Here is a 27,337-nt window from a genome sequence, read left to right on the forward strand (position 1 = left end):
ATCTAGGTTCTGGTTCTTCCAGAGGTTCTGCCCTGCTGTGCGGAAGCACCTGAGAAAGCTTGGGCAAGAAGAGAAAGCTATCCTCCTCATTGACAATGCCCCATCTCATCCATCAGGAGACATCTTAAAGTCCAAGGATGGGAAGATCTTCGCTCCCTTTATGCCCAAGAACACCACCAGGACACCATCATTAACTGCTGGAGGAAAGGCCTAGGTCCTCCCAAGTCTGATAATGAAGAAGACTTCAATGGGTTCTCCAAGGAGGAGGTGGGCAGGTCTGCCATCACAGCCCTCAACCTCGACCCTGGCACATCAGCTCTTGATGCTCTCCAGGCCTGGGTTGATCAAGAAGAAAGAGACTTGGCTGAAGAACTGCTCAGAGAAGAACAGCTGTCAACTGGAGAGGAAGAGAACCCCTAGAGGAGTCGGAAGAAGAAGAGGCACCTCTCTCTCCCCTCTCCACTCCTCTCCTCTCCCCCAGCCTCTCCACTCCAAAGATGAACAGTCTTTCCTTTATGGTCTTCATTGGTTGGAGTCCTTGGATGAGCAGGAATGCCCCAATCTTCGTTTGAAGATACATCAGGTTAAAATCCTTCTGGATGACACCCGAAGACTCTCAAGAGGATCCATGAAACCAACCAAGATTACCGATTTCTTCAAGAAATAAATTCCGAATTCTTCAAGATATAAATTCCGTATCCGTTTTGTGATTAAGGAAACGTAAAATATTTTACCGATTTATGTGATAATGTACATTTTGTATTTTTTATTTTGTAAGTAATGTTCGATTGTACATAAAAAATAAAATATATTCTATATGCATTCAATTCCTGTGTTTATTTCTTGTTTAAAGAAAAGAAAATAACTTGACCGCTTCGTCATCAACCCCAACAATCCAAGATGGCGGACGTACATGTCCACGTGTTTTGGCTCTGGTTTGTATGTAATATAAAATATTTTTCACTGCATCAGTATAGCGCTGTATCATTTATAACGCCCGAGTCGCTTTGGACCCCACCAGTGAGCGTTATATCGATTTTCCACTGTACTTTTATTTTATTCAAGTTAAATTCAATAGATATAAACAATTTTTGGAGAGACAATTGTTCTACGTTGTGTAGTAAAAAAGAATTTGTAGAGTTGATGAAACACATGGCTGAAAAATATAAATACATTGTTGTGAAACAAGATGAGATACTGAGGGATAAATATTTTATTTTATAAACAACGACATACATAAATGATAGTTGTTATTATCAATCTTGTGGGTAAATCTGCTTCTGGAAAAAAACTTTCATAAATCGAGGTTCTTGAATTGTGAAAATGAAAAGATTACATGTTTTTTTTTTTGTTTTTTTTAAACACACCCTGTGATACATATTGTATCTATAACCACCAGAGTAATGAGACCAGGAGTAGTAGAAGGTGAAGGTTATTACTACATTTAAATTGAGGAACATATGCGATTGAGGAACAAAGGTTAAATATTTGAGGAGGTCTCTCTTGGCACTACAAAATATTCACATTGTAAGAGTGAGTTAAATCAACTAAAACCTGATGGTGTTGGGTTATTAGAAATTAATTCAGAAGGAATGAGACAAATGAGTAAACATTTGAGTGGTAATGGAGTTGAGATTTTATCATTCGATTTTGATGTTGATGAATAAACTCAATGTAAATGTATGAAAAGCAGAGATACAAGTATTCGGGAAGAATAAATTACAACTCGTATTAATTCTAATAAAGAATTTGATTAAATATTTAAAGAAAATAATTTATTTGAACACATCTACTTTCATGATGAAGAAAAGGAAAATTTCCCTCTTGACCTTTACAATTCATTAAATAATATTTTCCAATAAATAAATGGATGCGAAAGAACGAGCAAGAAAATTTAAGGAACATCAAGAGTTGGTTTCAAAAGTTGTAAAACAACAGGAAGACATAAAGAAGAAACGCAGACAGAAACTAACAGGTGAAGAAGCATTTGAAAGAAAACAAGAGAAATTTTTTAAACCACTTTTTAAAAAAAAACTCCCCAACAAATGTCTACAGTTCCATTGATAGAATACACCCCTAAACACTTCGAATGAGAAAAGATTTTTGTCAAATGATGGATGAAGAATAAGAAGATATGGGAGAATTAGAATATGATGATGAAGGATTATTTAAACAACTGGAAGAGATAAATCAACCCCCTGATTATGTTGTGAATGCTTTCCAAAACAATGAATATTCAACAGATTAAAAAACCATAGCAGGTCTCATTCCAACAGAACAACCAGCAATATTCCATCTTGTTCAAGAAAAGGGGTTGATATTTAATGATGAATTCAGGTTCTTGAGTTCTGTTCAACCACCTGTTAAATTAACTCCAACATTAATGTTTCTTCTTACAAAGATAGAAGACAAGGTTCAACTGTGAGGGGTGAATCAAGTTATTTTGATAAACCATTGAATATAAAAAAAATGAGGATGATAGAGTATATATTGATTTACTAAACTTGCTTGATTATGGAGTTTCTGTTGCCAGTCAAGGAAGAAGGAATGAAAAGGAGAAACGCATTATTGAGGTGAGAGTAGGCTTGGTTTAGGTGTGGCTTTCTTCCAAATAACCCATCACAATTAGTTAATAGACTGTTATTGTTGTAAGGTCATAAGAAGGCTCGAAATAACAATTGTTTTAATGAAGCATCAGCCATTTTAGACCAGTTAATGAACATGAAAATAATTAATAAATGTCAACACAAAGATATTTTATCCAATATTAAATAAGATGAGAAGCACAATCCTTAGTTTTAATTTCACGAGTGATCACACATCTCCGTTCCCATACCCACTACAACTTGACACAACAAAAGAATATGAGGCATCTTTATTGTCAATGGAAACTTATAATACCTTGTTTAATATCACAGAAAAATGACAAGTTTAGTTTTCATCCGGGAAGCAGTTACAAAACTATAACAGTTTCACCCGGAGCATACAAGATTTCTCAAATAGCTTCCGAAATTGCTCGCCTAATGAAAGAACAGGGTGAGGAACCAAAAATATTGTAATAGATATTTAAAAACATACTTCAAAATGGACGATTAAACTTAAAAAGTAACTACAAGATTGATTTCATAATTGATAATCCATTTGGAGAGTTATTGGGTTTCTCCTCAAAAAAGATTGAAACTGATGGAACGTTTTATAGTGATAATGTCATTCAAATATCCTTAGGAATAAATTCGGTATTAATTCACTGTGATTTGAATGATGGTGCTCATAATGATGGAATAAGAACAAATACAATATTTTCATTCAGTGTATACTCAACCCCAATTGGTTATAAATTCAATATGGAACCAAGAAATCTGGTTTATCTTCCCATGTCTAGAAAAACCATATTCAGAGTAAATTTTAGGACAGCCGACCAAGATAATCGCATGATTTCTTTTAATGAAGAAATTATATCCATCAGAATTTACCTACGTGAAGTTTTTCAATAAATAAATACAATGGTTATTGTAAGGAACCGTGAGTTGGGAAAATATAAAATAATTACATGGGATGGGATGTTCCTTTCCCCATACTATAAGGGTGAAGGTATGTATCTTGGTCGAGGATACTATAAGCCTAAGAGACAATGGGGTGCAGGAGATCAATTTAGAAAAAAAGGGGATGGGATAATTGATACTCTAATGGGTATAGGCGAAACTATTGTTTTTGGATTCGCGCCCGCCGGCGTGCGAACGGCCACGTAACTCGAATCGCGGCACGTCGCCCACCGGACGGACAATCCCGTCGTGACCCTCTCGGACTAACGCCGGGAACTAGTCACGGGTGGGCCTTTCGGCCTCACCACGATCGTGCCAATCGGCCCCCCGCGTGGGATAGGGTTGCTCGCCAAATTCGACCTACCTAAGTACCCACACGGAGGGTAGACCGGGCGATCGCACCTCGCCGCAGGTCGACTTCGGACACGGGCCACTTTAAGCGACCCGTTCCGTACTATCGGGATAACCGAGCGGTGTTATCGTCAACCTGGACGGTTCGATTAATTATCGGGCGTTTTAGCCCACGACCAACCCTTTACGTGAAGTAAGATGGAGATTCAATAAAGGAAAAGACGAAGCGAAACGGGAAAACAGTTCAACATAAAGCACATTTATTTCGCGATGAACGGAAAGCACACATATACAATTACACCAAAAGCAAATGTAAAAGAAGAAGAAACACACAATAATACACAAAAAGCAAATGTAAAAGCAAAACACAATGCAGATATACAACCGACTACCGAGCACACGGCAACACTTATACAGTTTTACTTCACAGACGGCGCCGACAACACATATACTCAAAGCTAAAGAAAAGGACCACCCTCAAGGATGATGGGGGCAGACGGGCCTGGGGCCGAGACCGCGTCGGGCCTACCCGTCTGATGATGAGCCGCAAAATGGCGGTGGCGCCTCGACTCCGCGGGCCTCGCGGACAGTGTCTGGAATGGGGTGGGAACAGGGCCCCCTTCTCGCACTATCTCAGCGCGGGGGGAAACAGGAGGGGGTTGTTGATGCTTGGGGGAAGGAGGGTATCTCCCTGGCTCGGGTCCCGCGACGAGCGTCTCCACCACGACCTCGGTCGCGTTGCCGGCCTCTCCTCTCTGCAGCTCCCCGACTCTGACACGAGCACCCCCTCGACTGCCTTCGCCGCCGCCACCTCTCCAACTCTCCACAGCTCCGTCCAACTGCCTTCTCCGACTCCCCTCTTGACTGGCTCTTCCCAACTCAACTCCGAACTGACTCGTTCCAACTCCCAACTCAACTCGAGCGAACGCGGCCCTTTATAGCCCCCCGTGGCTTTGCTCTTTCACCTTCGACTCTTTACCTCTGGCTGGCTCCCCATTGGACAGAGGAAAAGTGGGCGTGAATGCTTTTTGATCCATGAATCTGCATATAGCGACCACACTCCGATGCACCTGGAGGCGGGGCCAAATCGCCCCATGCTCGCCGATAGGACGGAACAGAAGTGGGCGTGAGTCGTTTTTGATCCGATTTCTTCGGAAAGGCCGGCGCTTCTGCACCCGCTGCTCGGTGCGCGCCCTGCACGAGTCCAGTATCGGTGCCCACAAGCGGCGCGGGAATGACGGTGATGCGATGGTTGCGAGAGCGAGATGTGACGGCAAGGGTCGTGGCTGTTGGCGTTGTTGTTGTCGTGAAGCGGCGTTGCGGCTGGTGGTTGTTGTGTGATGGCTGTTGAGACGTGGTTGGTGGTGGTAGTGATGGTAGTAATGGCGGCTGGTCCAAAATAAAGATAGTAAAAGAAAAACGGCTATCTAGAGGGGTCGCAGCCCGAATGAATGACATTTATTCCCTCTAAACAACGGGTTTGGGCCTAACTACACATATACTTACAGAGATATCTCACCTAAGGGACCTGAATGGTGGTTTGCGAATTTCGTCAACCACAACACTATTCTTAAACATAAAGACCTAATTGGTTCAACTGCTTCTGCTGTGGGAAATGTAGCGGGTGCTATAAAGAGTATAAAAGACGCCCAAAAGGAATCCCATAGATTGCAGCAATAAAAGAAATTAAGAAGGTAAAACTCAGTTGTCTCCCCAAGAATGACAGAAAATAATTCAAATAATTGGGTCAGGGTTTCAAAAGGTTTAACATCTTTTTTTCTAAATAAATACAAGTATGGAAGCAATTGATAGTATTGATAGTATAGTGGAAGCAAGAATATCAATTGATATTGATAGATGATAGTATGATAGATAGGATAGATAGATGATAGATTTGGATGATACCATTGTTATCTCAAACTCCATCAAAAAAGAAGACTACTTCAAAGTAAATGCTATAACAGGAACAGACTGAATACAAATGGAACAAAAAGTTTTGCAATAAATAATCAACAAACTTATTTGAATGTCGCCAAAAGTTTCTTGTGTAAATTTATATTCACTAAGGTTGCGAATAACACAAATGCTACACTCGTAAATGATTTATTTTGGAAAATGTTTAATAGTGTTAGTTTGTATATTGGAACTCAAGAAGTTGAAGCGGTTGATCATGTCTTTGCTACATCTGAAATGATGAAATTTACACTATATTCATTTAGTAATAGAATGGGTAAGGGGGCTATCGAAGGTTTTATTCCTGATAGGGCAACGGGAATAAACACAGATCCTGGTTATAGTCAAAGAAAAGGAATGTATAATGATGATACAAAAGCATGTAATAGTTTTACCATGGCAGTTCCTCTTTTAGGTATATTTGGATTTTGTGATTTTGATAAAGTTCTGTTTGGACTTAAAATTAGATTTCAACTGCAAAGGAATGATTATATGAAAATAGATTGCTTTTTAGCATTACTAATGCTTTTGGTGCTCAGAATAAATTTGTTATTGTTGAAATGAGTTGGTATATCAGTGAATTTACTCCTAATCTAAAATAGAAGAGATGTTGAATAGAAGACTTAACTCAAAGAAACCACTAAATGTATCATACTTTAAAAGAAGATGTCAACACGTTAAACTGAACCAAACTACTTACACGTGGAATTTGGGTGTTCTGGAAGGAAAGCCACGATACCTAAGGGTCATTTTAAAGAAACCAGATGGAGATACTGCTACTGATAAGAATGATGCGTTGAGTGATAATGCTAAGGTGAAACAACTTCGCATTTCTCTGGATGGAACATTTTATCCACAAGATAGATTAGAAATTACTTGGGAAAAAATGATTATGCTGAAGCATACAAGTCTTACCAAAAGGTGTGTAAAATCAATGGAAATAAAGAACCCATTTTGGATATGTATGGCAGCCTTTAAAAGCCTGTATACAATCTACGTGATTGAAGTGAGTGCTCAAAATGAAACTGTAAAGTCTAATAGAGTGGATACTTCCCTATACATTGAAAGATGAGAGAGTGAAGAAGTTGATACATATTGTTTGCTTTTGGAAGAAACAGAGTTACAGATTGATAGAGATAATGGTGTTATGAATAGTCTCACATAATTTTTTGATAAATAAATGAGTAGTAAAGTGCCAACTGGGGTATATGTTAATCAAATTAATCTTGATAAACTATCATCTTGTATTCAAAATTAAAGGCCTTGTATGATTATCGTTAATACAATTCAGAGAAAAGGAGCAGTAAGAATTGATGTTTTGCTCACAAGAGAACAGGTGAAAATCTTGAACGATACTGACTCACTTAAAATTAAAATGACAAAACCAATGTTGAAGAAATATTCAATAAGAGAGACGAGTGGAGGATTTCTCGCATTTCTAATTCCTTTATTTGCCAGTTTAAGTGTGGCTGAGCATTGACGGGTGGTATTTCAACAGCGGTGAAAACTGCCAACGAAAGGAAGGCTCAACTCCAGGCTCAAAAAGAGTCGGAAGGACATATAACAAAGAGTTTGAGAAACAAATTAGTGGAAGTGGTGTAATTGTAGATTTTGCTGAAAAACTTGAAAGCCAACCTGATAAAGTGAAATTGTTTGTTGGAGATATGCTTTCTTATATCGCACAAGCAGGTGTAAAATGAACTAAAAGGGGTAATGGATTATATCTTTCTCATAAATAAATGAGTATTGATGAGTGGTTTAAGAATTTGGAAAGAAGACAACATCAAATATAGAACTTGTCAAATATTGCAAGAAATTAAAAATTGATAATGTAGTTATTTGTATGAGAGATGAATGAACAAACTTGTCTAAATATACAAAGAATATTATTATGAATTGGAAGATAATAATGGAAATGGTTCTCATTGGGTTTGCATTTATAATAATCAGGTTAAATATTATTTTGATAGTTATGGTCTTCCACTACCTGTTGAAGTCATGAAATTCTTAGAGAATGGATTTTATCAAACATTTCAAGTGGAAGAATTCAATTCCAAGTGTTGTGGTCAATTTTGTCAATATGTTTTATTTCACCTCAACAAAAATAAAAAAAACCAATGTCACCCGCAGGGTGACCCGTATCTTGCCAAAAGGTGACCACGTGTGACTTCTATAAGGTCACACTGAGGTGAACAGAGCTGCTATCCACCAGGAGCGACTCCTTGAGGAATATCTGCCTACGAGAGATTGCGATGAGAATCGTTCTACAGAGTAACCATGAGAAATATGCTTTTGCCTCATAACGTCACCAAATGACGTCAGAATGTCTCAAGCTTGACATATCTAGAAAGCACTCATCGAGGTGTTCAATTTGAGGTACTACACGATATGGTTCCTAAAACTTGAAAATTTGACCTTGGGGTCAAATTTGTTTTACCTGAGGCGCTAACCATGAAGGTCAAGGCCAATCGCTACCAAAAATTATTCAGCTGAGCGCCAGACCATGAACTACATTCCCATGAAGTTTGAAGACGATCCGATCAAAATTACTCAAAAAATAAGGGTTTCGTCGACTCCCCTGATTTGCGACAAAGTGACCTTGACCTTTGACCTTGACCTTCAAAATTTTATGCGCTGAAAGGGACCTCTATAGGCCTCTGATATGCGAACTTACAAAAATTTCCAATGATAACTGTGCTCTGCAGAGTGATTTATACGTGATTACAGACCAAAAACAAACAAAAAAAACAACAAAAAAACATATGAAGGTCAAGGCCAATCGCCACCAAAAATTAATCAGCTGAGCGCCAGACCATGAACTATATTCCCATGAAGTTTGAAGACGATCCGATCAAAATTACTCAAAAAATAAGGGTTTCGTCGACTCCCCTGATTTGGGACAAAGTGACCTTGACCTTCAAAATTTTGTGCACTGAAAGGGACCTCTATAGGCCTCTGATATGCGAAGTTACAAAAATTTCCAATGATAACTGTGCTCTGCAGAATTTTTTATCCGTGATTACAGACAAACAAAAAAAACAAAACACTAAAAAACAAAACACTAAAAAACAAAACATACAAGCTGACTTACATATCTTGCAAAAACTTCGTTTTAGCAAGATAAAAATTACGATGTTATTTTAAATCTAATATAAATGACTTACATTGGAAAAGATGGTTCTACCTTTGGTGTATCCCAAGAACTGGATATTAATTTGTCAAATTATTATACAAAGGCACAGGCTGAACGACAGAAATATAGTATCACAAAAAATATTAATATTGTTACGAATTCTGGTCCACCCGGTGTGCGATCGGCCACGTACTCGAATCGCGACCGCGTCGCCCACCGGAACGGATAATTCAGTCGTGACCCTCCCGGAACAATGCCGGGAGCTAGTCACAGGTGGGTCTTTCGACCTCACCACAATCGTGCCAATTGGCCACCCGCGCAGGATAGGGTTGTTCGCCAAATTTGACCTACCTAAGTACCTGCGCGAGTAGTTAACCGGGCGATCGTACCTCGCTGCAGGCCGGCCTAGGACACGAACCACTTAAGCGGTCCGTTCCGTGCTTCAGTGATAACCGAGCGGTGTTATCGCCGACCCCGACGGATGTAATTCTATTTACTGGGTGCTTACACCCTTCTACAATTTCCTTCCGTGATGCAAGATGGCACTTTCAAACGAGGGAAAAGGACGCAAGGAAAAGGGGAACAGTTCAACAAGCACGTTTATTACACATTCAGATAAGGCACGTATTTACAGCCATACAGTGAATCATGCACGTATATACAGTGACACAGTGAAAGCAAGCAATTGAAGAGTTACAACTGAATAAATGGGCTTTTATTCACACACAGTTACTTCGACAAGTCTACTTTTCAAGACGGCGCCACCACATGCACTTATACAAAAGCAAAGAAAAGCCACCCTCAAAAACAAGGGTGGCAGACAGGTCCGTGGACCAAATGTACGTGGAGCCTGGATGAGCGGCCAAGTCCACAAGACTGAAGGGTCTTACCCACGCCCTCGTGGCGCGATGGCGGGCAAGCCGCAATGTCAGCGTAGCCGCGCCTGACTTCATGCCCCTGGCGTGGCCAGTGAGCTCTCTCCGGCGTTCTCGGCACAGGCTCGCGTTACACAGCCAGCACCACGGTTGGGGAGGGGAACGGACGGGGCTACCGGCGCTTTCTCAGCGCGGATGCTTGGTATGGGGGGAATTATTGATGCCCGGTATGGGGAGGGTTGTTGATGCCCGGTATGGGGAGGGTTGTTGATGCCCGGTATGGGGAGAGGGATTGCCGAGGCTCTCTTAGCACGTCAACGCTCTCCTGGCGAGACGGGGGTTACCGGCGCTCTCTCAGCGCAAAGCTCGGTATGGGAGAGGGGAATTGCTGACTCTCCCTTCCGTGAGCACTCTGGACCGCACTGGCTCCGGAAAAACCCCTCCTGGCTGTGGCCTCCACGACGCTCCTTTCCGGCGGTGGTCCCCACTCAGCCCTCTGGCTTGCCCCTGAGCCCTTCTCCGCGTCCCTGCTCCGTTCACCACTCTCGCTCTCCTCGCCTCTCACTTCTGACCCGAGCTTTGTCCTGTTCGTCCTTCCTCTCCATCGACCGACCCCCGTCTGCTCCCGTCTGCCTTTCCCCGACTCACTGCTTCGAGCTCCGTCCTGTTCTCCAACCCCTTCAGACTGCCTCGAGCTCCATTTTGCTCGCTCTTATATAGGCTGGGGGAGTGGAAAAATCCGACCCCTGACCTTTGACCTCCAACCTCTGGAAAGCGTACCTGGTGGAAATCATCAGGGCCTCCCCCTGTCAGCGTGACCCCTGACCCCGGCAAAGCCGACGTGGTAGGAATCACCAAAGCCTCGCCCTGTCAGCTCAGCTTCATCCCGCCGAGCTGATGGTGGTGTTTAGCCCCGAAGCTTTGCCTCGACCGCGAGGTTTCGATCCAGCCGAGCCGATGTGTGTGTGAGTCTCGGGGCTTCGTCCTGACGAGCCAATGGGTGTAACACACCGAGGCGTTTGCCTTTCGGCGCGGCTTTGTTCCCGCGAGCCGGCGTGTGTTTATGCATCGAGTCCGTCCGCCACGCGGCTTCGTCCCGCCCGACCAGCTGATGTGTGTATGTGTCTCGGGGCTTCGTCCCGCCGAACCTATGTGTGTAATGCATCGAGTCCGTCCGCCACGCGGCTTCGTCCCGCCCGACCAGCCGATGTGTGTGTGAGTTTCACCGGGGCTTCGTCCCGCCAAACCGATGCATGTAATGCACCGAGTCCGTCCGCCACGCGGCTTCGTCGTCGGCGGAGCGGACGTGGTAGAAATCACCAAACGGCCCTTAGACAGCGCGACTTCAGCGTTGTCTCTCGGACGAAGGTGATACCATGTTTGTGGGGTAGCATTGTTGATGGTATGGGAGGGAGAAAGGCGAAGGAGGTGGGGGGTTGGTTGTGGTTGTTTGGGGGCGTTTTGGGCGGTGGCAATTTGGTTGTTGGCGGGCGTCGTTTGAGAATGGGGGTGAGGCGATGTTTGCGGGGTGGGGTTGTGGAGGTGAAGGGGCGAAGGTGGTGGTGGTTTGGTTGTAGTTGTTTGGGGGTGTTGGTGGTGGCGATTTGGTTGTTGGGGGATGATTGGACCAAAATAATGATGGAGAAAAGAAAAACGGCTATCTCAAAGGATCACAGCCCTGTGAACACGGAAATTCCCTCTAAACAACGGTGGGGAAATCTAACTGCACATATACTTATCGGTATAACTGATCTGAGGACCTTCGTGGTGTAGTGCCAATTTCTACGGCCGCAACAATATGAAAAATGCTTATAAATTAATATATTATCCAAGCCCAACAGATGCAAATGACTGTGAGATTAAGTGATTTATCACAATATGCGAGGTCCATTTAAAAAGTAACGGGACTGATTTCACAGAAATTTTATTACAAAAAATATATTGAAATCACAGCTTGTCCCCTTAAAAATAGTTTCCCTCCAGTCTCAGACACTTGTCCATCCTCTTCTTCCACTCTTCGATGCACCCCCGGAAGGCTTCTTCTGGAATCCTCTGGAGCTCCGTCGTCACGGCCCTTTTGATGGCCTCCACATCAGAAAATCGGGTCCCCTTGATCACCCCCTTGAGCTTGGGGAATAGGAAAAAATCACAAGGGGCCAAGTCTGGCGAATAGGGGGTTGCTCCAGAGTTGGCATGTTCCTCTCTGCCAGAAACTGTCAGATGCTCAGGGCACTGTGAGCATGGGCATCGTCATGGTGGAGGAACCCAGGCGTTGTTCTCCCACAGATCCCTCCTCTTGTCCCGGATTGATCTCATGAGGCGCCGAAGGATCTCCTTGTACACGTATTGATTCACTGTTTGACCCTGTGGTAGAAACTCGAAGTAGACGATGCCCTTGATGTCAAAAAATGTAATGAGCATCACCTTGACCTTCGACTTCGACATCCTTGCTTTCTTTGGTCTTGGTGATGCCGGACTTTTCCACTGACGACTCTGCCGTTTGGTCTCGGGATCGTATTCGAATATCCACGATTCATCGCCAGTAATGACTCTCCCGAGCAGGTCTGGCTTGTCCTCGATGCACTCGATAATGTCTTGACAGACAGTGACTCTTTGCTGTTTCTGGTCCTCGGACAACAGCTTGGGGCCATCTTTGCGCACACCTTGCGCATTTCGAGATTTTCAGTGATGATGTTCCAGACAGTGTCCTTGTTGACGGAAAGTTCCTCAGCAATCATCCGCACCGTGAGTCGACAATCTGCGCGCACCATCTGCTTCACACGCTCGATGTTGTCCGCCAGGGGAGTGTAAATTCCCAAAGATGAATCTATGGGACAATATCTAGATTTGGTCAGGCCGGATTTTCGATATTCGCTTTCCTTTTCGCGTCACGTGACTTCAAAGTTGGCCAAAAATCCCTCCTGACCCGAGAACACTACACCCTAGTAACAGGAACTCATGCTTGTTTCTCGCAGAGATGACTGTCACTCCCGCACGGGTGTATTTTTTGTAATTAAGAATTAAATAATTGTAAGCAAAGCATATATAATTAATGCTTAAAACATACAATATATTACACATTGAAATATCTACAACAGATTTGATGATATAATGTTTGTTTGAGTGAGAGAGTGAGCATAATGATATAACGTTTGAGGACTTTGCAATGTTTGTAGATGGCTGCATCTGAGTGTTTATGTCCTGTTAAAACACACACACACACACACACACACACACGTATTAATATTATATGACACATTTGTGGATATCTAAGGAGGTATTAATACTGTTGCGGTTCTGGAAACTGCATGCCTCTAAGGCAATGGCATCCAGCATATAGTGGTCCCAAGACAGTTATTCCATTAATATACGTTTAGATCATCCATTCCCTTTTGTCTAGTGGGTCAAATGGGACGTGTATTGCGGGGATCTCATAGCTAGGTCAGCTTACACGACTAACTTCATTTCTACTCTTCTTTTCTGATTATTTCTGAGGTTAATCCGAATTTGCGTCCAACATGTCCAACTTTTGCGGAAAGTTATACAGTATGCTCAGTGGCTCAAGATGATCGACTCGAGCTTCCGATTATCTGGGATGAGATTGCTGGTTACATTGAAAAGGCATAGGAATGAATATCTCTTAAAGAGGCTGCACGGATGTGGTTTTGCACAACACTGAAGCAAACGAACGACAACCACACAACGTTGTGCATGATACGGGCGGCGCGTTCTGTTCGACCCATTTATTTAATTAGATCGGCTTCCTCTTTTCCCTCCAAACCCCCATCTAATTTTTATATCTGATCATTCCCCTCAATGCCTGACACAGATCGGAGTTGGCCACGTGCACATAATAGCAGAATCTTGTGAGCGCGAGTGCTGACCAAGTGGCCCATGGTGGATCTGCGCGTACTGCGCGAAACATGCATGGATTTATCCTAACACTTTGCTGTCGGTTCTTGCTGGCGGCCGCAGGTGTTCCCCACAGATGGCAGACAATTCCTCGCCTCTCGGCCAGCGAAGTCGCGTTCAGGCAGAGGCATGTTGTGCAGCGCGGGCCAGGTGGCGTATCACGGAGCAGGCACATTGATCAGCACTAATCGGAGGCGCACGGGCAGGCGGCGGGACCGACGCCACCCTCGGCCAGTCATCAGGGCATGGCCCGGGATTTCTTGCAAGGCAATTCATGACGCGGAGTTCAGTGTGGGCGATTCATATCATGTCGTGAGGTCAGAGCAAGACATTTTTATGGCGTGTGGCCGCCTGGCCGGAAGGGGAATGTTGCCGCTTCTGGCCAGAGAGTGGGCCATGTGGCGGGCCGGGGCCAATCAGAGTGCCCGGTTCGGGTGACGATGCGTCGCTTCGGTGCGTCCCCCCGCCTTTCGCCGTGGGGCCTACAAAGGTCGGAGCGGGGCCGTTCATTCTCTCTCTGTTTTGTTGCCCTCGCATGCGCTGGACTTCGTCATCGCCTGCTCTCTTCCCTTCTTCACCTCCGCACTGGACTTCGTCATTGCCTGGACTCCGCCCTCCTTCCTCATCGCCTGGACCCCACCCTCCCAACTGAAGTCCCTCCTTCATGCCCGACGGTCGCATCACATTCTCTGGACGACGCTTTGCACAAATTGCTGCAAAGCTAGAGACGGTACGCCAGCTGTTGTGGAGGTATCACACCATGGAGCATTCCCGCCAAACATATTGGTGGCGCGTTTGGGCAGTCAATTGTACAAGGTACCAAGAGACCGTAGCCTCAACTCCTCTTCCTTCTTGCTTCAATAACTCCTCTTCATCGGGTTTTGTGTGTGTGCACGCGCGAGTTGTCCTGGCACCTGTCCATATAAGTAAGACTGCAGAAGATTATTATTATTATTATTATTATTATTATTATTTCACGTTAAGTCTGCTCTGTCTCTGCTTGTATATTGCCGCACCTCTCACATTTCTTTCTATCCCTGCATTACACACCCCAGTAAAACTATTCCCTGTGCCACATACCTTTCCTCGCCTGCTTGTAAATAAATTATTATTAGAAATGTTCCCAGCTCGTTCTTGTCTTTTCTTGCATTGATCCAGCATGGTCCGAATCCTAGTTTAGCCGGGACTTTATTCCCAACGATCAGTTCCTTTTAGCCGGTATGTCCTTGGTAGTGTCGCTCGGCTGCATCCGATCCGGTAAAGTGATCCGGTTCGGTCAGGGCGTACCGAGGGCATGTTCCCCGGTAATTAAATCATGTGATTAATTAGGTAACCGGGTTAACCCATAGATGGCAGGAGCCGAGGTCACGCGGTTGAGTTATTGGCGTCCACGGTCGGTTAGCGACCTGCCGCGTCACATAATTATCTGTGTGCGATGGCCTGCAATTCCGGGGAGTCTGGTGGGAGCTGAGATAGTCCCCCCACCCCCCCCCCCCGGTGGTCTTCTAAGCTGATCAACCTGATGGCTGAACTATACTGTGGTACTGAGAGTGCTGTGAGATGTGGTGATACCATTTCCGACTTATTTACAGTTGTTACTGGAGTTTGTCTGGAATGTGTACTGCCCCCCACACTTTTCAGCACTTGTATGGACTGAATTCTGGGGAGGATGTCAGAGAGATCAAGCTGCGGTGCATCGTTTGGGAATGCCAATGGAGAGATCCAGTTACCTTGGCAGTGATATTCATGTCTGCTGGCTGTGAGCCAGGTTGTTCTCACTAATAGGTGTTGAGATGAAATGTGAATCACTGGCACCTGAAAACCAATTGCTTTGGGCAAATGGGGTCAATGAATTTGGAAAAGTTATATGTTGAAAAGAAAGAGATAGAGATGACAGGAATTGAAATTTTGGTGATAAGTGAACTTCTCTGTCTGTCTACAAACATCAGTTTAAGATGGAGGACCAACTTAATTTCAATTGAATGTTCGATTTTGAACATGAATTGGAAAAACAAACCTGTAGTTTAACAATACCTTTGCTGTGAATTTGTCCTGAATGTGCATGTGCAGAGGAGTGAGATAATTTTTTATCATCTGTCTGTCTGTCTGTCTGGCAGTCAAGCAAAATTGAAAATAATTCCAAACAGGAAACTTTCTGGTTTTTTTTGGACATCATAAAGGACACAAACAACAGATAAGAAGAACTAATGTAAAATGTTAAATAAGTTGGTGTAAAAGACCCTGCATCAAAGGTGGCAGACTTCCAATATTTGTTTTTTCTACAACCATTAAAATCTTTATTTTATTTAAATTGAAAAAATGAACACTGTATAACAAAAATCGCCTCATTGGCACTTCCAAACCCTTCCGTTTAGCAGTACTTGGACAAAATATGATGGCATTTCACACAATCAAAACCAATCAAATTTGCCGCTCGCAAACCCCTCCCATGTCCTTGTTTCTCAAGACTGCACTGGGTAAGGTGCTCGATGAACTCTAGTTGTAGAACAGCCTTTGGCACAGCATCACCATCCATCCATTCTAGATTGCATGGATTGCAGCTATCATTTACCATCTTGTGATACCAACACATCCAATAGGGGATGCAATGTCAGGGCAGCTTGCTAAACTTAGCCTCCAGATTCTTGTTTGATAGTTGAAACTGATAGAGTGCTTGAGCAGACAGTCAGCACAAGGAGGAAGGTGAATGGAATGAAGTTCATCTTTTTTTTTCTTTGAATACAGAATAACCTATATCGAAGCTCATTGACACCACTGGTGCCTGGTTTACAAGTGTACATCAAAAAGGTAAACTTATGAAGGTTCCTGAAGATCTCATTGGAGAACTACTGTCTTCCAATGAGCTGAAATATTTCTCGGAATTGATTTACTCCACTTGACGATTTGAAGTGCTCCAATCTTACCTCGTCCAGCAAATGCATCAACTGTATCGCAGCCAGTAAACACATGTAAATCTGGAAGGTATTTGCATCGTTCTACTCCAAGTGCCTGCTTTGCTGATATCAATGTATCTTGCACGGATATACGATCTACACTTCTGGTCAGGGATGGGGTAATGCAGCCACTGAACACCAGACAAAGTACAAATATGTAGTCTTCTGATGTAATAATAACTTCCTTATCAGCTTAAATGGCCACATGAGCTGCTTGAATAATGTCTTGTGTCGGCTTCTTCTTGTGTGGACGTCACCTCTTCTTTCCTTCCCATGCTATCCTCTGTTGGCTGATAGCAATTTTCCTCAGATATAACGAAAATCTTTTTCCGTGTAAGCTGCTCTCTATATTTGTCTTGTTGCCATTCATTAAATAAAATGTTGTTCCTATGAATCTTGTTATTAGAGTTTGTCCGAAAATTTTCACCATTGCTGGACTTTGTGACCTGACATGATGGTCTGAAACCCAGTCCCAGAAACAGTAGCTCTGTTGTGTTGTATCTGTTCTGCATTTTCTAATCGACTATTCTCTATAGATATCAAAACCATATCTACTCCCTCACTGTTTGGACTTACATGCAGGGCCATGTGGCGGAAAGAACATGCAACTTTGGCAAACGTCTTGTGGTCTTCTTTTAACTTTTGCAACATGCCATCGATGGTGCGTTGAGATGGCTCCGGGATAACCTCAGCTGCTGAAACATCATTGTGCAGTTAGTTTGCTCGTGCTGACTTGTTAGTATTTCTCAATAAGTTATCTGATGTGGCCAATTCCCAAGGAAGAAGTCGAAGTGGGTGTATTAATACATCCCTCATGTTTTTGGTTTCTGCTTTCAGCTATCACTATCGTTTGAGTGAATAAGACTCGATGAGCTCTGAAGCCAACTTCTTTGACAGTTCTTTTACAGATTTTCATCTTTTTGTCAAGGTCACTGCTGTATCATGAAACCTCTGCTGTACAGGAGGAGTACTTTCAAGCCTCTGCTGGCTGAATGCTCGTATTCTTGCTCTCCAACGTATTTGCATTGAACAAATCCACTGCGATGTTATGGGGAGCAACTTTTCCATTTGAGGGGCAGGCAAACAAGATCTTAATTTTCGCTGCAAAAGAATTGATCCAGTTGTTTTCCAGCAAAACCAACAAAGATTTGACGGTCTCATCTCTGTTTATCCGTGTACTCTGGAGATCAGCAAGGTGAAAGCCAGATGTGTTTAAATGAAGCATGTTTTTCAGCTGCCTCAAAAAAAACCCGCTACGGTACTTAGTTGCCATATATCTATTAACTGCTCCTGGCTTCAGACTGAACCCATTAGTACCACCTGGCATCTGTGTATCTTTATTGACAATCTTCTCGCATGTTTGGTCAACAGGGATTCTTCCAAAAGGGTTTTCATCACCAAGATGGACAAATTCCACCAGCCATAAAGTATTCAAAAATCTGGATGTAACATTTCTGCGATGTAAGCAGACAAGTGTCTTGCATAATTTAGATCATTGTAAGCAAAGCACCAGGCTATCATTTCTGATATTTTTTTTCCCGTGCCATCTCAACATCGAGAGTACTAGCGTACTCTCTGATACAAGATAGATGCAACTGCGAAGGTCCTCCTTCTCTAAATACTCTGAGAAGTCCCTGAAGGATATCCGCCATGTCACTGCATGGCATCCAAAAGGTCGAAAGCTTTCCATTCTCATGTCCGAGGTAGTCAAGGTCATGCTAACCATCTCAATGAGCCCAGAAAAAGAACGACTCGTGATCTCAAATTCTTCTTCACAAAGATTACTGCATCGTGTTTCAAGATTTTGAAAAACATCTGAAAAATAGAAACTGTGACAATAGACTGTTTGATGTCATTCGTTTATTACAATGAACACTTCAATTTACATTTCATGGTTGGATATCGGACATGCAGGATGGATGAATGAATGAGGAGAAGAGGTATTCTGGTTAAGGTTCAGGCACAGCACATTTCTTACAGGAAAGCCTTTTCATATGGTGTGTGAGCAAGTTTTGTAGTGATATCGAATCTGATTGTTGTTGCATACCGTTGGTTGGACGACTAAGTTAAGAGACTAGTCCTGTATAATCAAGGTTCATGTTTTTCAGTAAGTATCTTCGTACTGGAGGTGAATTTGAACATCATCTATCAGTGAAGACCTATTTTTTGTTTCTTTTCTTTTTCTTTTCTTTTTTTACAGGATCTAAGTAGAAATACATGGAGAATTTTAGTTCCTTATACTGTATAGTGTTCAGTGAAACATAATATATTTTTATTTCCAAATGTTGGCGCCAACTTTGTCAAGTCTTGACATTCTCCAGGTGAAGCTTATCTTCAGTCTTCGTACAGTCCCAGCTTGACCTGGTTGAATGGTTGTAACATATATTTCAAATCCAGACGTGTTGATCCTTCTCCGGCACAGAAAAATTCACAGAATGCTAGAATGACGTCAAACTTCAACTCTTTTGGGCATTTTGATAAATTTCTATAGTATGTAGGTTAAAAGTCAGTCTGCTTCTCCCACACTGGGAAAAAATATATTATCTCGAAGTGACCAGGGCTTAGTGAATACATCTGGACATTTTCTTAGACCCACATTCCAACTTTTTGGTGCCTTATATCTATCATTTCATAAAATCCCTGAGCAAGTAAATATATTTAAATAATAGGCACTTCTTTGAATACCAAGGCATTTCGGATCATTGGCATCTCCCACAATGAGGGTCTTTAAGCCTCTCGCTCTCTCACCGCAGGCTGGTCAGTGGTCTTTCTGTCTTCTACCATCTCTTCTCCAGCCTTGCCCCCCCCCCAGTATCTCTGCGATTTGACCCCACCACATTTCTGCAGGGTGCTCAAGGTCCGTCAACAACCCCCTTCTGGTAAAACTACCAAAATCACGAATCACTGCTCACCTTCACTCTTTCATTCCTCTTTTTTCCCGCCTTTGGAATAAACTCCCTCACTCTATTCAATCCCATTCTTCCCTCCAGGCCTTCAAAACAGCTGTTCATCACCACCTCTTCTCATCCCCCATCCAAATCCTCGATCTTTTCTATCTCCGATAATCCACCCAAACCCACCTCCTTCAAATTCCCTGCTTTCCTTCCTGAAAGTCCCTGTCATGTCCATCTTGTATTCCCCAAGTTCCCCGCCTCATCCCTCTCCCTTCCACAAAAAAGTCAAGCTTATTATATCTTTTACTAAGCAGGTGAAAACATCTTTCAATATAAAGGAGAGATATGATTATATATTCAAACGTAGATACATGTTCAAACACATCAAATCATACCATATTTAAGTACATTTTCTATTACAATATATTAATTTTAATATCAAGCTCTAAAGAGAATATTTTATTGTTGGTTTTATCACCCTCAAACCCATAATGTTAATTTCATAGAAATTGCATCGACAGTGGCGACTGTGATGACTAGTTGAGTGTACTATTCTAAGTATATTTCATCCTCTTTAAGATGAGTGCAGCTCAATGGTATGCACGTCTCTGTTGATGTGCGATTGACATTATGATTATTATGCATTGTGTCATATGTCCACATTCCACAGTGTGATAATATGCATCATTTACTGCTCATACCTGGCAAGTTTTGATGATATCCAGGAATATGTAACACCATTTTTTTGCATCGACACAATCTTAGGGTGGACACTATTTTTGTTACTTTATCATGTTTAGTTGTAAAGATAGTAAAGAAAATAATTTTTTTGCTAATGGTGCCACCATGGTAAACATGGGGCATTGTCTCGCTGGCTCCACATCTGAAATTCTTCAGAAGGCCATCGTCTAGAACTGTGCCAGCCTTCATGCTTTTATGAAAAAGCACAATTCCTTTATTTTGTTCAAATCGACTGACTACACCACACTTGGTGGTGTAATGGTTGGAGCGTCGGCTCCGAGTCTGGAAGACCGGTAGTTCAAACCCTGGCCAAGTCGTATCAAAGTGCTGCTTCCTTGCTTGACATTCAACATTTAAAAGGAAAAGAGCATGGATAATCCCTATAGGTTGGCATCCATGGGGAGGAGAGGAAATTCCTCCTTGAGAAATGCCCCGCTGAGTGTGATGAGAAAGGCATTGCCATTGTTGTGGTATCACTGGTACCCATAGTGCCCCAGGAAGTGATGGCACCTCCCTAAGCCCAGTGGCTGTGTTTGTCTTGTCTAACAGCCCTGTGTTGTGTTTTATGTATTTCTCTGTACGTCCATGCGTGTGGCAGCTCCACTACGAGCCTTTATTCAGAGATCTGGAACAAGTCTGAGTCCAGGTCCTCCATATGTGCATATGCATGTGTTTATATGTATTTGTTTATGTTGTATGTTCAAATGTACAGGATGACTTAGAAATTTCTTCGACACCACAATACTGCCACAATGTTGTACACTTCAGGGCTGCTTCCATGTGCTTCAATATATCTCTGCAGCCCTTTTTCCAGCCACAGCACAAGACTTCACATGAAGATTGGCTTGCCTGAGGAAGTATTGGCCACAGTGGCTTCCACTCATTGGGGTTGGTCCAGTCCAGGTCTGCTGGACATGGCATATTTGGGGTCATTTCTTTATTACACCTCTTGGTTCCAGCAATGTCCACCTTGATAGACAGTTTGTATAGGTGATATTGAGAATGAAAGATAAAGAATGAGCAAAGGAAGGAAATGACAAGCAGAATGAGTTAGTTTATTTATGTTGAATAAAAAAGTTTTTTTTTGAAAGGAAGAGGAGGAACTGAAATAGAAAGCCGAGAAGCATAAAAGGAGACCCCATGAATGTGTCTGTCTTGAGATAATGAAACATATTTCATAGCCGCGGCCTGTCCGTGAGTCTCTTTTACGAGTTAAAGTTAGTTAGTCTCTCATTAGTCAAAAGTCTCTGAAAAACTCCTATTTGATGTTAATAAATCCCACCCAACATCATCAAGTGAGGATAAGAATACATAGCTCCTTGCAGAATGTAGATTCCAAGGAATTCACATTCATAAAATATTTTCAGTCCATCTTCAGACCCTTTGAGGATATTTTTCATTTGGTCAAGATAATCACAGAAATAGTCACAAGGATAAACTCGAAGGGCACTCGGTAGAGCGCATACCCCCACCACGTAATGCCTGATCCACAAGAACATATCGAGCCCATTACATTTTTGAAATATCATGCCATACAGGACTATATCGTTTTTGGTCCAATCTCTCAATGGTGAAGAATCACTTTTAAAAATAAATGATTTTTGTATATCTTTACCAAAATCGAATCAATTCGTCCTTGCCATACACCCAACCAGTCCACCAAGTTTCGTCCGAATCCGTCAACAACTTTTTGAGATATCGTGTTATATATCGGTTTAGGCCTGTCTCTCAATGGTGAAGAATCGCTTAAAAAATTATCAGATCTGCATTCGGATCTTCCCCAAAATCAATCTCTCTCTTACACACACACACACACACACACACACACACACACACACACACACACACACACACACACACACACACACACACGGTACGTCTATGCTTCACCTCCTGAAACTCACCCACACCCACATGTAGCCATAGAAGGCAACAGCAACTGGCACGTATGCATACACACGGAGGTGGATACTTTGAGACATGGTAGGTCTATGTTTCATATCCTGAAAACCACCCACATGTGGAGATCGCAGACAACAGCAACTTGCACGTACACCCACACACACAAACACACACTACTACGGAGGTGGATACTTTGAGACCTGGGAGGGCTCCATTCCACTTTCTGAAACCCCTATCTGGAGATAACAACCAACGACCAATAACACACACCGGTGCCAAATGCCATTGTGCTAAGACAGTTTATATACGTACACACACGTGCAAATGTACACACGCATCAAGTAAATAAAAACGACAAACACAAATATTTACCTTGAAACAGCGTTCTCTGAAAGAGGATTTAAATTGGGTAATTCGCAAAATTCAATTAAAAAATGTACCAAGCCACAGAACACAAAATGTCAATCTATACTCTCTGTCTTCCCAGCGAAAACAAACATGGGGAACACTTGGTCAGATGGGCCTTATTGTTTTTTTTTAATAAGTATCAATGTCGAAGCGAGAGGTGGATTACAAAAAGAGATCGCACAAAAAGGTTAAACAAAGCGATGTCCTGTAAAAATAAAATTGCACATTTTCAGTGGATGAGACACCTCCCGCGGCACCCACCGCACGGCACCGCGGGACCCAATAAAGGCGGAAATGTATGATGTGAGATTGAAAGCACGGTTACTTTTTCCCAAAAAGAACAACCAAGCAGCTTGGAGAGCGCTCACCAAGTGGCTTAAGCACTCAAGCAAGCACTCCAATGAAACAGTTGATAAGAAACGGCATCCTTGGCACGCAATTGGCAATCACTGATCCGTCATATTCAACATATACCTCCCGGAGACGCCCAAAATGTCACATATGTCCAAATTGGACAATTGAACACTTTTCTTGGAGTCGGAACTGCTTGTAAGTTCAATTGTGGAGTTTAAATTTTGGAATTCTCCTGAGTTTAAGAGATACTCGTGGTGATCGCATGTGCAGAAATGAAATTTAAAAAACGAACGCCGATGTCTCCGGGCGTTTAGAAGCATTGCAATGACCCAGCGATTCATAGCTATGATGAACAGGCATTCGATAATATTAGTGAGGAAAGTGAAAAAAATAAAACTTTATCGTTAAGAAATCAGTGTGGCCTGCCCCAAGTCAGGACAAGGTTGAGCAGGCCAGAAAACATGGCGACTTCAGACCCCAGAAACACCTCAAGACCCCAGACAGCAAGGTGGCTGAGGATCGCCCGATGAAGGATATAATTAAATAAGACTGATAATTATGTTCAAAAGGGGTGTTTTAATTAACCCAAACACCCAATTTTCACTCTTGCACTTCCGTGGAGTTTTTTTGGTCTGCATGCAAAGTTTCAGGCTGATAGGTTTTTATAGTTTTGGAGTTATGGAGGAGACACATTGACACACGCACACACATTTCCTTTTATTAGTATAGATATATACATATACCGTGTACAGAAGTGAAAGTTTATCTCCCTCGCACACCTCCCTTTATTGACAGGGACATCTTGCCGTACTTCATTCATCTCATGTCAGCCTGCTTCTCATAGCTCCACTGTCAATTTGATGAAGCCTCATTTGCATTCCAGAAAAATTCTCTTCAAAATTGTTTGAATTAAAATTTATTGATGAATTACTAAAAGAGAAGGAATTGTTTATGAAAGTAAGTTCCAAACATCAGCCCTGAATGTGCACATGTCCCCCCCCCCCCCTCCCCGTTACATGTATTCATCTGTACATCACTGTCGCAGTTGTGTACATCATACCTGGAGAATGTTTCACATCAATGCTCAATGCTTGCTTGCATCTACACCTCGTTACAATGCTTCTAGTAAGTGAAACATTACATATTAGGTATCTGTACATTAAGCAGATGCATCTTGAGAAAACATGACGAGGCAAAAAACAAAATCAGTTAAAACCTATGATCATCTTGATAAGTCGTGCAGAAGGAAAATCCATGATAATAATACCCAGACGTTGTTTTTGTCCATTCATTTTGTCCAGGAAGTTGTAAAGTTTCAGGTTCATCTGCTTGGTTATAGTAATGGGAAACAGCCCCCCCGATCCTGATGTATACGTCAAGTATATCTTCCGCTTGTCACCAAAGATAGCAGCCTTCAAGTGCTGCTGAACTCCGTGCCATTTCGTTGGGATATTAAAAACAGTTGCGACGTGATAGTCATCACAAACTGACATGATGTCCTTCGCTCTGTATGGGATTCCCAGTCGTTTACCGTCAAAATTTTGCATGATGATGAGTTTCCCTCGGGCCTCTCCAACAGTGGGAACCCTATGGCTCTGCCACACCCGGTCCCACTGCCCAAACAATTTCAAATACCGAGTGACGGTGTCATGCATAGTTTCAGTGTTTCTCTCTGAACGGTATTCCTCTCGGAGCCTCATGATTAGCACCTCTCTTGGGTGCCTCTTCAAAAAATCCATAGTCTCTTGCACCACATTCCTAAAGGTCACATGCTGGTAAAAAGCTTCGTGATGTATTGGCAAATCGTTGATGTAGTGCCGTGCTCGGATATCCAAGAATCGAACACCAGCTTCGAGTTGTTGTTTGAGACACCAGGACTGGCATTGGACTGAAGGTCCTCCATAAAAAGACATCGTGTTATGGGTTCCTGGTAGAGAGATCTCAGCGATAGATTTTTTATCTGAAATGTCTGCCATCCAGTCGGGGTTTATAAACTCTGCTTTTTCTGTGTTGTCAACACAATGACTCTGTGACGCACCCATTGCCAAGTTCTGAAAAAAAAGGTTTGCAAGCATTAAAAACAGACATGTTATTGTTAAGAACAAATTCGTTTCATTTCTTCTGAACCTCAAGATGATTCACAAAAATTTAACAGATTTATTAATCTTTAGGGGTTTAGCTTCAAGAGCTGGCATGATACTCTGGAGTCGAGAGGAAAGCACACTCACCGTTGAGCTATCAGTAGCCTGGGTTTGAATCCAGACCCATCTATAAAATGGCACCCTGGTGTTTTGTATGCAGGTCAAGGCATCAATGTGAGCGACGTCCACAGATGGATGCTAAGCTGGAGGACCCGTCAACAAGCATTGGTTGTTCATGGAGGTTAAAGATCCCACAGTGTCTGCGTCGAAGAGTCGGCGAGTCACCGGCATCCTGAAATCAGAGTTGGTGTCAAAGCCACCCAATGCTCGCCTGTTTATCCATTTATCATTTTTCGTTTTTATTAAAAGACTAGTCTAATAATATTTTTTGTAAAGCATTGCAGTGAAGTCTGATCCAAATAATTTTAACGCAATATACAGTGTGTCCCAAAAAAATATACAACTTTTCATCTGCAAAGAGGATGGTCATAACATATATTTTTAAAAAAGATATATGGCTGGATAGAAAGCTGAAAGGTTGAAGTTTATGATACCAATGTCAAAATTGCCACCAAAATTTAAATTTTGGTATAGAATCGTTGTTTTCTTTTAGACCACATGTTCGACGGAGGCTCCACGTTGTCCGATCACTGCTTGCAAACGCGTTGTCATGTTCTCCATCACTTTGGGAAACGTTTCCTGAAGAATGTTCTGGATTTCTCAGTGGACGTTTTCCTTCAGCTGATCAAGAGTCTGAGGCCAAGGGTTTCCATAGATCCTGTCCTTGAGATCCCCCCACAAGAAGAAGTCTGGAGGAGTAAGGTCAGGGGAATACGGTGGCCACTCAACGTCTTCGTAGAGGGAGATAAAGCGGCCCTCAAAATGTTGGTTGAGAAAACGCCTTGTTTCCCTGGCTGTATGGGGTGGTGCCCCCATCCTGCTGGAACCACTGGGTTCTCATCTGGATCAGGTTGTTTCTCCTACGGGCCTGAGTACGTAGCTCAGGCAGATAGAATTCCTGAATCATTTCACGATAGTTCCTCTGGTTTACCGTGCAAGTGCGTCCCTGGTCATCTTCAAAGAAGTATAGACCAATTATCCCAGACCAACCAACCGCCACCCACATGGTGACTTTGAGAACAGATCGAGGCACCAGTTCAGTTGATGCATTACCAGGATTTTCAGTTCCCCATTACCGAAAGTTTGCTTGTTTACCTCCCCGGACAAGTGAGCATGGCATTCGTCCGTCATGTGAAGTTTTTTGAGGAAGTCTGCATCTTCCTCCAACTTTTCTGAGAACCAATTTGCAAAGTCTAGTCGTTTGCGTTTCTGTTGATCAGTAAAGCATGAGTCACATTTGCTCTACGGCTAGGATACGGCGGCCGTACCCCCCCTGAATTGACAGAAATGTGCGCAGCCGCAGAGTTTCTGAGGTGGCCTCAGGGTGGTCCTACGCCGTATGGCTATCTTTTACAGGCCATAGGGGTCACCGTGGAATTAAAGCGCGGAGTTATAACTTTTTTCATTTCTAGGTTGGCCATAGCAATTCGACAAGCCGGAGCCATGACGTAGATGTGTTCCACGTCGACCGTACGTAGGGTGTACGGTGGGCTTGCGTTATTCGTGCGTTTTCCGTGGGCTCTCATCAATGAAAAATGAATTTTGCCAACCCCCAAAAAATTACGGCGGCCGCACTATTTCCACGTTCGCCTTTGGGCCCCCCGTGGTCGCCTTGCGGGCACTTTGAGGCTGCCTTGCGTCTGCCTTGAAAATTCTATGGCCGCCGCAGGGACGCCCTAAGGTCACCGTGCGACATCAAATCAAAGACCGTACGGCAACCCCACGTTTTCGGTCTCCACAATTTCTAAATACGCCGTGCAGCTCCCCAAAAAATAAAAACATATGTGACTGCTACATTGTGTGATCGTGGAAATACTGCGGCCGCCCTATAATTGCTCGTGGCCGTAGAGTTTTTTTTAGACCCTACGGCCGCCGAGCCAAATGTGACTGAAGCATAAGCACCGTTTCTGTTTGAATTTTGTATGGAAAGGGATGAATTTTTTTTTTGGTCCAACTTTTAACGACTTTATTTAAAGTCGTTTATTTTATTTAACATTATAAATTATAATCAATGCACACTTATCAAACCAAGATATTCAAGTTTTGTATTTTAAATT

The 27,337-nt window shown here is 42.9% G+C and overlaps 1 protein-coding gene across 5 annotated transcripts in view; it reads right to left on the reverse strand.

Annotated features, from left to right (window-relative positions):
• Positions 1-23,717: 23,717 nt before the first annotated feature.
• Positions 23,718-27,337, reverse strand: part of LOC147035492 (uncharacterized) — a 9,321-nt gene continuing 5,701 nt past the window's right edge. For all 5 annotated transcript variants that reach the window (XM_085862332.1, XM_085861525.1, XM_085863094.1 and 2 more), the window contains 2 exons: positions 25,248-25,452; positions 23,718-25,070 (listed from right to left, as the gene is read on the reverse strand). In XM_085862332.1, coding sequence (XP_085718458.1) covers positions 24,225-25,061 — 837 coding nt within the window. In that variant the 5' untranslated portion in view covers positions 25,062-25,070; positions 25,248-25,452 and the 3' untranslated portion in view covers positions 23,718-24,224. The remainder of the gene's footprint in view (positions 25,071-25,247; positions 25,453-27,337) is intronic.

The sequence above is a fragment of the Eptatretus burgeri genome, chromosome 1, assembly GCF_056783735.1.
Source record: "Eptatretus burgeri isolate ZD-2024b chromosome 1, Ebu_testis_v1, whole genome shotgun sequence".
Lineage (NCBI taxonomy): Eukaryota > Metazoa > Chordata > Myxini > Myxiniformes > Myxinidae > Eptatretus > Eptatretus burgeri.